At 45.9% G+C, this 14,118-nt stretch overlaps 1 protein-coding gene across 4 annotated transcripts in view; it reads right to left on the reverse strand.

The window, feature by feature from the left end:
- Positions 1-3,025, reverse strand: part of LOC147122484 (clathrin light chain A-like) — an 80,780-nt gene extending 77,755 nt beyond the window's left edge. For 3 of the 4 annotated variants that reach the window (XM_086005660.1, XM_086005653.1, XM_086005634.1), the window contains exon 1: positions 2,577-2,918. In XM_086005660.1, coding sequence (XP_085861786.1) covers positions 2,577-2,730 — 154 coding nt within the window. In that variant the 5' untranslated portion in view covers positions 2,731-2,918. The other variant, XM_086005643.1, reaches the window with a different exon arrangement.
- Between the last annotated feature and the right edge of the window lie 11,093 nt (positions 3,026-14,118).

Here is a 14,118-nt window from a genome sequence, read left to right on the forward strand (position 1 = left end):
GATGGTGGAGAGGCGTTGGACAAGGATGGAGTGGTCAACCATGTCAAAGGCTGCAGACAAGTCTAGAAGGACGAGGAGGAATAGTTTACCTTTGTCACAGTCACAAAGGAGGTCATTTGTGACTTTGATGAGAGCAACTGGCTTTTAATCAGTGATTCACATACAGCATGATGACTAGGCTATCTTTAAACTTCACCCTAAATTCATTCTGAATGTAATTTCAGAATTAAATTTAAAACATAAATTTATTATTTCTTCATTCTGTCTATTTGCTTAAATCCGAAGTGAAACATATTCCATCATGTCAATGTTAAGATTTCAGAAAAAAGGCCGATGCATAAGTCTAGGTAACTCTATAGCCTGGATTTTCCTCACTTGCTTCACATGATGCATTATTGCAGTGGCCAAATGTGCAAAATCGGCAGAAGTCCTTTTTGGCTCGAAATGTGCTTAGGTTGTGGGTCGAATGGCCTCCTTCTGTGCTGTACTATTCTATGATTCTTTGATGACCCTTAATACCTTTGCCTAAAGTAGGAGAGAAGCCATTGATAGAGCTGGTCTGGCTGCAATCTGTTAGGTAGGATTGAAACCAGTGAGCGAAGTCCCACTGAGCTGGAGAACAGAGGAGAGGCATAGAAGGAGGATGGTGTGTACAACCATGTCAAAGACTGCAGAGAGGCTAAGGAGATTTAATGATCGCAATCACAGAAAATTTCATTATGGTGCTATTGCAGTGACTGGACAGATTCAAACATGGAGTTACAGGAACAATGGGAACAGATTTGGAAGGTGACACCACCTTCAAGGACTTTGGAGATGAAAGGGAGGTTGACGACGGGGGTAGTAGTTTTCAAGGACAGAAGGCTCGAGAGTGGGATCTTTGAGGAGCGGGTGATGACAGGCTTTCTTTTTAATAGGGAAGGGAACAGTGCCTGAGAAGGAACCATTTACAATGTCAGTTAGCATCGTGGCAAGGAAGGGAAATTGGGCGATCAGGCAATTTAATGGGAATGGGAGTCAAAGGAGAAGGAGGTGGGTCTCTTGGATGATTTTAGTATCATCTGCAAACTTCTTAATCATACCCCCTATATTCAAGTCTAGATCATTGATATATACCACAAGAAGCAAGGGACCTCGTACTGAGCCCTGCGGAACCCCACTGGAAACAGCCTTCCAGTCACAAGAACACCCATCAACCATTACCCTCTGCTTCCTGTCTCCGAGCCCAGTTTTGAATCCAACTTGACACTTTGCCCTGGATCCCTTGGGCTTTTAACTTTGTAACCAGTCTGCCATGTGGAACCTTATCAAAAGCCTTGCTAAAGAGGTAGAAATATTGGCCGGAATAACAACTTTTAGCGTCTTTAACGTAGTAAAATGTCCCAAGGCGCTTCACAGGAGGGTTCTCAGACACCGGGAGACCTCCTTGCTTCTAGTCGAATTTTGCCTACATCCACCAGCTCTCAGTACAACAAATTAAATGTCATCTCCAATTATGAGGCTAAGTCATTTTGATTTTAATTGACTTTAATATTTATGGGAGTTAATCTGTTACCATGTTTTCAAACAGGAGGAGTTGCCTGTGAGATGACAATGCACCTTTAAATAAATAACTGACAATTTACATTTTTCTGTAAAAGGTTTTTTTGAAGGAGCGGTGTGACTTTGATGCTCTGTTGTTAGCAGCAGAATCTAACGCTGTAAAAATCTGCCCGGTTAAGATTGTGGGCTGTGGGAGGGAGAAACCATTGCTGGTGCAAGGCGCTTGGAGGAGCTGCAGCTGCAGATTCCCCTCCGCCCCCGCCGGGAGCCTGACCTCGTTTCCTTGGCAGCGTGTGATACAGAGACAGAAGAGATAAGCTCATCATGCCCATCTGTCACTGTACCTGAAACTGGGGGGGCGCAGAAAATGCTGCTAATATACTGCATCTAAAAACCGTTCAGTTAACGACCCTTGGGCAGAATACAAGACTCTGATGATTATCTCGACCCAAAATATGAGACCTGTCTTTTACTCCCTTCTGATGTTGTCTGTGCACTTGCAATGATTTCTGTTTTCATTTAGGATTTTCAACATTTACAATTGTTGTTTCTCTCCGCACCGTCTCTATTGCTGACCCTGGGGCAGTGGGAATACAGGGGGTGAAATGTCCACTACTCACAATCAATTTAATGGGAGGGGGGTGGAATAAAAAATATAAAATAGCTTGGGGGTGGGGGCGGGTTCAAAATTACAGGTCTCTCGTTTTGAAAAATAAAAGCTAATAAATGAAAAGATTTTTTCACCGTTTTATTCAACTTGGCCATTCCTTTGAATGAAGCCGCCCACTGCCCGTGTCCCATTGTGCTTTAGATGAACCTGCACCCACTGTCTCTCTGGAGCCCGGCATTTAATCCCTGCATTTCATATTTAGATATTCCACGTTATATTTGCAGATGTCTCCCCCGAGCAGCACGGGCTATCCCCCCCAGATGTGATGTCTGAATATCCAGATGTTTGGGGAGTGGGCTTGCCTCTTACTGCAGTGCTAGGGGGAGAGACGGGGCTCTTGGCGCCTCCCCTCCTGCCCTCATACCTTGGATCTCCGGGCTCTCCAGCCCCTCGGTGCCCGGGGTGCCGCCAGCCTCCTGCTCCTTCTCGATGCCTTCGATCTCATTGTGGTGTTGCTCCAGGAATGCAGCGGCCGGGTCCTCCTCGGCTCCGGGAGCAGACCCATTCCCAATATCCATATCCTTTGCTCTTTGTCAAACCTGAAGGTTGCAAAAATATATGATCAGGGCAAAAAAAGAAAAACGGTTGCAAAAAAATAAATAAAACAAACCCAGGGGTCAATGCAGAGTGCAACAACTGAACAGGAGCAGGTTGCGAGAGAGAAAGCGCCACCGCACAAGCCAGAACAGGCAGACACTGCGGCTCTGCTCACCGGCAGGGGATTGAATCCAATGGCCGGGTCTGTCCCAGCCCCAGCCCCGCCCGGAAGGCAGTGTGTGAGCAAGCCCCAGTGCTGTCAACCTGAGCATCTCACATAGAATGTAAAGACATAACACAGAATGTAAAACACTGAATCAATTGCAATGTTGCTCTCTTTAATTGGCAATTATAATCCTGAGAAGTGCCTGAAAGGGCGGATGGAGCAGATTCAATAGTAACTTTCAAAAGGGGAATTGGATAAATACTTGAAAAGGATTTTTTTTTGCAGGGCTGTGGGGAAACTGATTGGAGAACTTGTTCAAAGAGCCGGCACAGGCACGATGGGCCAAATGGCCTCTTTCTGTGCTGTATCATTCTATCAAAAGCCTTTTATCAGCATAAGATGCAAGTTCAGGGCCAGGAAAGCAGGGAACCTTGGAGAAAGTTTGGCCCGGTGGGCTAGGGGAAGGGAGGGATGCGGTAGAGGCAGCTAGACGGACGGTCGGTCTCAATCTTAGAGACAGAGAAGTTGATCAGCTGCTCGCACTTGTTGGAGGCGAGGGGGAGGAGGCAGGGGAAAGGAGTTTAAGCGAACAGTTATTAGTGGAGAAAGGAAGCATAGGAGTTATATTTTTATTGCAGGGTGATCCTGCAGTAATGAGCAGTTTTACCAGCGGCGAGCAAGGCTCTGCAACAACCTCCTGTATTTATATGATGAGCTTCGAGCACAAATATTGATTCAGTTGCCTGCTAGTAGCCATGAGGTTGGCCCACCCATTACTGTCCTGATCTGCACAATGCCCATACTTGTACAATTCCCCGTGTCTGAGCCAGAGAACAGATAATCACAGCACTTATATAATCGATTATTTCATCTGTTAGTGGCTACAAGTATGTAAAAAGAAAAAGAGTAGCAAAAGTAAATGTTGGTCCCTTAGAGGCTGAGACAGGAGAAATTATTATGGGGAATAAGGAAATGGCAGAAACGTTAAACAAATATTTTGTATCTGTCTTCTCAGTAGAAGACACAAAAAGCAGACCAGAAATGGTGGGGAGCCAAGGGTCTAATGAGGGTGAGGAACTTAACGTAATGAATATAAGTAGAGGAAAAGTACTAGAGAAACTAATGGGACTAAAAGCCGACAAATCCCCTGGACTTGACGGCCTACATCCTAGGGTTCTAAAAGAGGTGGCTGCAGAGATAGTGGATGCATTGGTTTTGATCTTCCACAATTCCCTAGGTTCGAGAACGGTCTCAGCAGATTGGAAGGTCGCAAATGTAACACCGCTATTCAAGAAAGGAGGGGGAGAGAAAACAGGGAACTACAGGCCAGTTAGCCTGACATCGGTCATCGGGAAAATGCTGGAATCCATTGTTAAGGAAGTGGGATCAAGTCACTTAGAAAATCATAACATGATTAGGCAGAGTCAACAAGGTTTTATGAAGGGAAATCGTGTTTGACAAATTTATTAGAGTTTTTTTGAGGATGTAACTACTACAACAACAACAACTTGTATTTATATAGTGCCTTTAACGTAGTAAAATGTCCCAAGGTGCTGCACAGGAGTATTTTAAGACAAAAAATTTGAAACCAATCCACAGAAGGATAAATTAGGGCATTGAATTAGGGATGTGATTGCATTGGAGAGGGTGCAGAAGAGATTCACCAGGATGTTACCTGGGCTGGAGCGCCTCAGCTATGAAGAGAGACTGGACAGGCTGGGGTTGTTTTCCTTAGAGCAGAGAAGGCTGAGGGGGGACCTGATTGAGGTGTACAAAATTATGAGGGGCATAGATAGGGTAGATAGAAAGGAACTTTTCCCCTTAGTAGAGGGGTCAATAACCAGGGGGCATAGTTTGAAGGTAAGGGGCGGGAGGTTTAGAGGGGATTTGAGGAAAAACTTTTTCACCCAGAGGGTGGTTGGAATCTGGAACTCACTGCCTGAAAGGGTGGTAGAGGCAGGAACCCTCACAACATTCAAGAAGCATTTAGATGAGCACTTGAAACGCCACAGCATACAAGGCTACGGACCAAGTGCTGGAAAATGGGATTAGAATAGACAGGGCTTGATGGCTGGCGTGGACACGATGGGCCGAAGGGCCTCTTTCTGTGCTGTATAACTCTATGACTCTATGAGAACTAGCAGGGTAGATAAAGGGGAACCAGTGGATGTAGTGTATTTGGATTTCCAAAAGGCATTCGATAAGATGCCACATAAAAGGTTATTACACAAGATTAGGGCTCATGGGGTTGGGGGTAATATAATAGCATGGATAGAAGATTGGTTAACAGACAGAAAACAGAGATTAGGGATAAACGGATCTTTTTCAGGTTGACAGGCTGTAACTAGTGGGGTGCCGCAAGGATGAGTGTTGGGGCCTCAGCTATTTACAATCTATATTAATGACCAGATGAAGGGACCGAGTGTAATGTGTCCAAGTTTGCTGATGATACAAAGCTAGGTGGGACAGTAAGCTGTGAGGAGAACAAAGTCTGCAAAGGGATAATGATAGACTAAGTGAGTGAGCAGTAAGGTGGCAGATGGAGTATAATGTAGGGAAATGTGAGGTTATTCACTTTGGTAGGAAGAATAGAAAAACAGAATATTTTTTAAATGGTGAGAAACTTTCAAATGTTGGTGTTCAGAGAGATTTGGGTGTCCTCGTGCAAGAAACACAGAAAGCTAGCATGCAGGTACAGCGAGCAATAAGGAAGGCAAATGGCATGTTGGCCTTTATTGCAAGCGGGTTGGAGTATAAGAGTAAGGAAGTCTTGCTACAATTGTACAGGGCCTTGGTGAGACCACACCTGGCGTACTGGGCACGGTTTAGGTCTCCTTATCTAAGGAAGGATATACTTGACACGGAGGCGGTGCAACGAAGGTTCACTAGGTTGATTCCTGGGATGAGAGGGCTGTCCTATGATGAGAGATTGTGTAGAATGGGCCGATACTCTCTGGAGTTTAGAAAAATGAGAGGTGATCTCATTGAAACATACAAGATTCTGAAGGGGATTGACAGGGTAGATGCTGAGAGGTTGTTTCCCCCTGGCTGGAGAGTCTAGAACCAGGGGGCATAGTCTCAGGATAAGGGGTCGGACATTTAAGATTGAGACGAGGAGGAATTTCTTCACTCAGAGGGTTGTGAATCTTTGGAATTTTCTGCCCCAGAGGGCTGTGGATGCTCAGTCGTTGAGTATATTCAAGGCTGAGACCGATAGATTTTTGGACTCTAGGGGAATCAAGGGGTATGGAGATCGGGCGGGGAAAGTTGAGTTGAGGTCGATGATCAGCCGTGATCTTATTGAATGGCAGAGCAGGCTCGAGGGGCCGTGTGGCGGAGCAGGCTCGAGGGGCCGTGTGGCGGAGCAGGCTCGAGGGGCCGTGTGGCGGAGCAGGCTCGAGGGGCCGTGTGGCGGAGCAGGCTCGAGGGGCCGAATGGCCGACTCCTGCTCTTATTTCTTATGTTCTTAAACCAATCCAGAGGTCCAGGCACCAAATAAACAAGTGTGCTCTATGTCACCAAATCTCAGCTTGGTCTGTCCCCCTATTCCTTTGGCATCTTCTGCTCCTTTGGGCACCTTACCTTGTTCCATCCCTCTCGCTTTCTACTGCCCACCCAAGCCCCATGCCAATTTCTCACTGAGATATCCTGATTCCTTTCCCCACTCAGCCTCTGCACCGAGCGACTCCTCATGCTCCATTATTTTTGGGGACTGTCTGCACCATTCTGATGCAACTGGGGCACGTGTCCCAGAGGAGCGGGGGGGAGGAATTTCACTGCAGCACCTTGGCCCAGTGAACCAGGGGCAGTCAAAGTGAGAACAAGGGCTGAAAGGACTAGAATTCCAATTTGCGGCTTTCCCAGCCTTTGGCTGCTTCCATCAGGATCTAGTCCTGGCAAACTGTTCGCCTGCTTCCCAGGTCTGGGAATTTCGGAGCCAATTAGTCTATTCCACTGCGCTTGCTCATAGAAACATAGAGACATCGAAGATAGGAGCAGGAATAGGCCATTCGGCCCCTCGAGCCTGCTCCGCCATTCGGCCCCTCGAGCCTGCTCCGCCATTCGGCCCCTCGAGCCTGCTCCGCCATTCAATGAGATCATGGCTGATCATCCAAACTCAGTACCCTGTCCCTGCCTTCTCCCCATATCCCTTGATCCCTTTAGCCTCAAGAAATATATCCAACTCCTTCTTGAATATATTTAATGAATTGGCCTCCACCGCCCTCTGTGGTAGAGAATTCCACAGGTTCACCACTCTCTGGGTGAAGAAATTCCTCCTCATTTCAGTCCTAAATGGCTTACCCCTTATCCTTAGACTATGACCCCTGGTTCTGGACTCCCCGGCCATCAGAAACATCCTTTCTGCATCTAGTCTGTCCAGACCTGACAGAATTTTATAGGTTTCGATGAGATCCCCTCTCAATCTTCTAAACTCCAGTGAGTATAAGCCCAATCGACACAATCTCTCCTCGTACGTCATTCCTGCCATCCCAGGTATCAGCCTGGTGAATCTTCGCTGCACTCCCTCCATGGCAAGAACGTCCTTCCTCAGGTAAGGTGACCAAAACTGCACACAATACTCAAGGTGTGGTCTCACCAAGGCCCTGTACAACTGCAGCAAGACATCCTTGTTCTTGTACTCGAACCCTCTTGCTACGAAGGCCAACATACCATTTGCCTTCTTAACCGCCTGCTGCACCTGCATGCTTACCTTCAGCGACTGGTGCACAAGAACACCCAGGTCTCTGCACTTCCCCTTCTCCCAATCTATTGCCATTCAAATAATAATCTGCCTTCCTGTTTTTACCACCAAAGTGGATAACTTCACATTTATCCACATTATAGTGCATTTGCCATGTTTCTGCCCAATCACCCAACCTGTCCAAATCGTACTGGAGTTTCCTGACATCCTCCTCACAGCATACCCTCCCACCCAGCTTTGTGTCGTCTGCAAATTTGGAGATATTACATCCAATTCCCTCGTCCAGATCATTAATATATATTGTGAACAGCTGGGGTCCTCGGACCGATCCTTGCGGTACCCCACTAGTCACTGCCTGCCACTCGGAAAATGACCCGTTTATTCCAACTCTTTGCTTTCTGTCCGCCAACCAGTTCTCTATCCAAGTCAATACCTTGCCCCCAATCCCATGTGCCTTAATTTTGCATGCTAACATCTTATGCGGGACCTTATCGAAAGCCTTCTGAAAGTCCAAATACACCACATCCACTGGTTCTCCCTTATCTATTTTACCAGTTACATCCTCAAAAAATTCCAGTAGATTAGTCAAGCATGATTTACCTTTTGTAAATCCATGTTGACTTTGTCCGATCCTGTCACTGCTTTCCAAGTGCTCTGCTATTACATCTTTTATAATGGACTCTAGCATTTTCCCCACTACCGATGTCAGTCTTACCGGTCTATAATTCCCCGCTTTTTCTCTGCCACCTTTTTTGAATAGTGGGGTAACATTAGCTACCCTCCAATCCATGGGTACTGTTCCAGAGTCTATTGAGTTCTGGAAGATGACCAGCAATGCATCTACTATTTCTAGGGCCACTTCCTTAAGTACCCTGGGATGTAGATTATCAGGCCCTGGGGATTTATCGGCCTTCAGTCCCATCAATTTTCCTAACACCATTTCCCTACAAATACTGATTTCTTTCAGTTCCACCCTTTCATCAGACCCTATGTTCCGCGGTATTTCTGGGAGGTTATTTATGTCCTCCTTTGTGAAGACAGAACCAAAATATTATTTAGTTGGTCTGCCATTTCTTTGCTCCCCATTATAAATTCCCCCGATTCTGACTGCAAGGGACCTACGCTTGACTTCACCAATCTTTTCCTCTTTACATATCTATAAAAGCTTTTACAGTCAGTTTTTATGTTCCCTGCAAGCTTACTCTCATATTCTATTTTCCCTTTCTTAATTAATCCCTTTGTCCTCCTTTGTTGAATCCTAAACTGCTCCCAATCCTCAGGATTATTGTTTTTTCTGGCCAATTTGTATGTCCTCTCCTTGGATCTTATGCTATCCCTAATTTCCCTTGTTAGCCATGGTTGAGTCACCTTTTTTGTTTTATTTTTATGCCAAACTGGGATGAACAACTTCTGTAGTTCATCCATTCGGTCTTTGAATGTTTGCCATTGCCTATCCACCGTCAACCCTTTGAGTGCCATTCCCCAATCAATCCTACCCAACTCGCTCCTCAGACCATCGTAGTTTCCTTTATTTAAATTGAGGACCCTAGTTTCTGAGTCAACTACTTCATTCTCCATCTTAATGAAGAATTCGATCATATTATGATCGCTCCGACCCAAGGGGCCTCGTACAACAAGATTGCTAATTAATCCTTTCTCGTTACATAATACCCAGTCTAAGATGGCCTGATCTCTGGTTGGTTCCTTGACATATTGGTCCAGGAAACCATCCCGTAAACACTCCAGGAATTCCTCCTCCACAGTATTGTTACTAATTTGGTTAGCCCAATCTATATGTAGATTAAAGTCACCCATGATGACTGCTGTGCCCTTATTGCATGCTTCTTTAATTTCCCTTTTAATGCCATCCCCAACCTCCGCCTTACTGTTTGGAGGTCTATATACCACTCCCACTAATGTTTTTTTCCCCTTAGTATTTCTCAATTCTACCCATACAGATTCCACCTCATCAGAGCTAATATCCTTCATTACAATTGTGTTAATCCCTTCTTTAACCAGTAATGCTACCCCTCCTCCCTTTCCTTTTTGCCTATCTTTCCTGAATATCGAATACCCCTGGATGTTGAGTTCCCAGTCTTGGCCGTCCTTGAGCCACGTTTCCGTAATCCCAACCAAATCGTATTCGTTTACCTCTATTTGCGCAGCCAATTCATCCACCTTATTACAAATGCTCCTCGCATTAAGACACAAAGCCTTCAGGCTTGTTTTTTTAATGCTCTTAGACCTATTAGAATTATTATTTACTGTGGCCACGTTTGATTTAAACCATTGATTTCTCTGACTGCCACTTTTGTTTTTCTCCTTCCTATCTTTTGCTTTTATCCTTGTTTCCCTTTCCTCTGTCTCCCTGCTCAGGTTCCCAACCCCCTTCCATTTTAGTTTAAACCCTCCCCCACAGCACTAGCAAACACTCCCCCTAACGTAGAGATCAACTGATACATTTGTTTAAAATTCCTCTTTTGCTAGGAGAACAGTGCTGATGCATATTCGGCGATTTCACAAACCGATTGACTATACCAGGAGCCAGATACAGGAAACTCTCTTTTTACCGGCACCTAAATAACCGGAAATCTCTCTTAACCGGCAAAATTCAGGAGTAGGTTCAGGTAAGTTTTACTTCATATTAGTGGCCGTGTAACCAGGGTTTATGCACCTGTTGCCATGCAACAAGGACGCCTGGATCTGTGGCCGTGTACGGGGCTCTCATACCTTAGTAAGTATACCTCTCTGTAATCCAGACTTTTTGATAAACCGGCACCACGCCGTTCCCATCGGTGCCGGATGAAAAAGAGTTTCCTGTAGTATACGCAAATGGAGAGAAGAGCAAATCAAGCATTTGGAGGAGTTGGGTGAGCAATCAGTAATCAATTGGTAAATTACTTTCAAGATACTGGTGAAATGGGCAAATGAAATTTAACGCAGAGAAGTGTGAAGCGATGCATTTTGGAAGGATGAGGAGAGGCGATACAAACTAAATGGTGCAGTTTTAAAGGGACAGAGAGACCTGGGGGTTCACATACACAAATCTTTAAAGGTGGCAGGACAAGTCGAGAAGGCTGTTAAAAACGCACATGGGATCCTTGGGTTTATTAATAGAGGCATAGAATACAAAAGCAAGGAAGTTATGTCAGACCTTTATATTTCACTGGTTAGACCTCAGCTGGAGTATTGTGTCCAATTCTGGGCACCGCACTTTAGAAAGGATGTCAAGGCTGGAGAGGGTGCAGAGTAGGTTTACCAGGATGATACCAGGGATGAGGAAATTCAGTGATGTGGAGAGACTGGAGAAGCTGGGATTGTTCTCCTTAAGCAAAGAAGGTTAAGGGGAGATTTAATAGAGTTGTTCAAAATTATGGCATTTTGATAGAGTAGATAAGGAGAAACTGCTCCCACTGGCGGGAGAGTCAGTAACCAGAGGACACAGATTTAAGATCATTGGCAAAAAATCCAGGGGACAGATTAGAACAAATTTTTTACGCAGCGAGTTGTTATGATCCAGAATACACTGCCTGAAAGGGTGGCGGAAGTGGATACATTAGTAACTTTCAAAAGGGAATTTGATAAATACTTGTAGGGGGAAAATCTGCAGGGCCATGAGGAAACAGCAGGGGAATGGGACTAATTTGATAGCTCTTTCAGAGAGCCGGCACAGGCATAATGGGCCAAATGGCCTCCTTCTGTGCAGTTTGATTCTATGATTCTAATATTATAACATTTTTAACATTTTATCAATGAAAGAAGGGTGTACACAGCCTTCATTTTACTTCCCATCAGCACAGTTCACTAGAAATATCCCTCCTATTGCGCTGATAACCTCACCGTTATTATTACCACAAAATCCGAGCCAATAACTTTCAAAAGGGAATTGGATAAATACTTGAAGTGGAGAAATTAGCTGGGCTAAGGGGAAGGAGTGGGACTAATTGGACTAATTGGATAGCTCTTTCAAGTGCTGGCACAGGCATGATGGGTCAAATGGCCTCCTTCTGTGCTGTATCCATTTTATGAAATTTGAACTGTCACTTTTAATGACCTGTGTATCTACACATTATTCTGCCGTTGTGTTGCATTTCCCTAATCTTAGTTTCATAATGTATTACTTCATATTTTCCTATATCACAGAATCACAGAAACCCCACAGTGCAGATAGAGGCCATTTCAGCCCATCGAGCCTGCACCGAAACATATCCCACCCGATCCCCGTAACCCCACGTATTTAATCCCCCTAACACTAAGGCTCAATTTATCATAGCCAATCAACCTAACCCGCACATCTTTGGACTGTGGGAGGACTCCGGAGCACCCGGAGGAAACCCACGCAAACACGGGGAGACTGTGCAAACTCCACACAGACAGTCACCCGAGGCCGGATTCAAACCCAGGTCCCTGGTGCTGTGAGGCAACAGTGCTAACCACTATGCCACCGTGCTGCCCCTTATAATGAACTGCATCGGCAAATGCACTATAATGTGGATAAATGTGAGGTTATCCACTTTGGTGGCAAAAACAGGAAGGCAGATTATTATTTGAATGGCAATAGATTGGGAGAAGGGGAAGTGCAAAGAGACCTGGGTGTTCTTGTGCACCAGTCGCTGAAGGTAAGCATGCAGGTGCAGCAGGCGGTTAAGAAGGCAAATGGTATGTTGGCCTTCGTAGCAAGAGGGTTCGAGTAGAGGAACAAGGATGTCTTGCTACAGTTGTACAGAGCCTTGGTGAGACCGCACCTTGAGTATTGTGTGCAGTTTTGGTCGCCTTATCTGAGGAAGGACGTTCTTGCCATGGAAGGAGTGCAGCGAAGATTCACCAGGCTGATACCTGGGATGGCAGGAATGACGTATGAGGAGAGATTGTGTCGATTGGGCTTATACTCAATGGAGTTTAGAAGATTGAGAGGGGATCTCATCGAAACCTATAAAATTCTGTCAGGCCTGGACAGACTAGATGCAGGATGTTTCTGATGGCCGGGGAGTCCAGAACCAGGGGTCATAGTCTAAGGATAAGGGGTAAGCCATTTAGGACTGAAATGAGGAGGAATTTCTTCACCCAAAGAGTGGTGAACCTGTGGAATTCTCTGCCACAGAGGGCGGTGGAGGCCAGGTCATTAAATATATTCAAGAAGGAGTTGGATATATTTCTTAAGGCTAAAGGTTTCAAGGGATATGGGGAGAAGGCAGGGACAGGGTACTGAATTTGGATGATCAGCCATGATCTCATTGAACAGCGGAGCAGGCTCGAGGGGCCGAATGGCCTACTCCTGCTCCTATCTTCTATGTTTCGATGTTTGCCCATCCCGCTAGCCTATCTTTGACCTCTTGTTGTTTTTCATAATCCGACACAATTTGCAATCATCAACAGATTTTCATAACGTTCCCTCAATGCCCAAGTCTAGATCATTTTTGATATATGGTAATTAAATTGGTCAACACAGCCCCTTGTGGAATACCAGTTCCTACATCTTTCTAGTCGGAGCAACTTCATTTTACCCTTAACTTTGCTTTCTGTGCTCCAACCATCTTTCTATCCAAATGGTTACGTTTCCCGTAATTCCATTATGCTCACCAGAAGTCTCTTCTCTGATTCCTAATCAAATACATTTTGGAAGTCCGTGTTAATCAGATCCACTGTATTTCCAAAAGTTCCATCAGGTTTGTCGATCATAGCATGCCTTTTAGAATTCTGTGTTGATTGGCCAATCAGTGGTACAGGTTTTGTACTGGGATGGTAAGACCCTAACCCTGGGGACAGAGACCCTAAATCTGGTGTCAGCCATGGCTCAGTGGGTAGCACACTTGCCTCTGAGTCAGAAGGTTGTGGGTTCAAGTCTGACTCCAGAGGCTTGAGCACAAAATCTAGGCTGACACTCCCAGTACAGTACTGAGGGAGCACCGCACTGTTGGAGGGGCAGTACTGAGGGAGTGCCGCACTGTCGGAGGGGCTGTGCTGAGGGAGCGCCGCACTGAGGGAGCGCTGCACTGTCGGAGGGGCGGTACTGAGGGTGCGCTGCACTGTCGGAGGGGCAGTACAGTGGGAGCGCCGCACTGTCGGAGGGGCAGTACTGTTGGAGGTGCCGTTTTTCGGATGAGGCGTTAAACCGAGGCCCTGTCTGCCCTCTCGGGTTTAGGTAAAAGATCCAATGGCAGTATTTTGAAGAACAGGGGAGTGCTTCCCGGTGTCCTTAGCCAATATTTATCCCTCAATCATCGGTAAAGACAGATGATCTGGTCATTTATCACATTGCTGTTTGTGGGATCTTGCTGTGCACAAATTGTTTGCCGCGTTTCCTACATTACAACAGTGACTACACTTCAAAAAGTACTTCATTGGCTGTAAAGCTCATTGGGACGTCCTGAGGTGGTGAAAGACGCTGTTTTAAACCCGGGGACAGTGACCCTAAACCCCGGCTCTCAGGCGCCTCTCGAGTGTGGAGGCCTGCGTTGCCGGGGTGACGGCGAGGGGCGGGCGGGGCCTGTAGGGGGCATG

Source organism: Somniosus microcephalus, chromosome 2 (genome assembly GCF_052327205.1).
Source record: "Somniosus microcephalus isolate GS21.2 chromosome 2, FLI_Smic_1.0, whole genome shotgun sequence".
Lineage (NCBI taxonomy): Eukaryota > Metazoa > Chordata > Chondrichthyes > Squaliformes > Somniosidae > Somniosus > Somniosus microcephalus.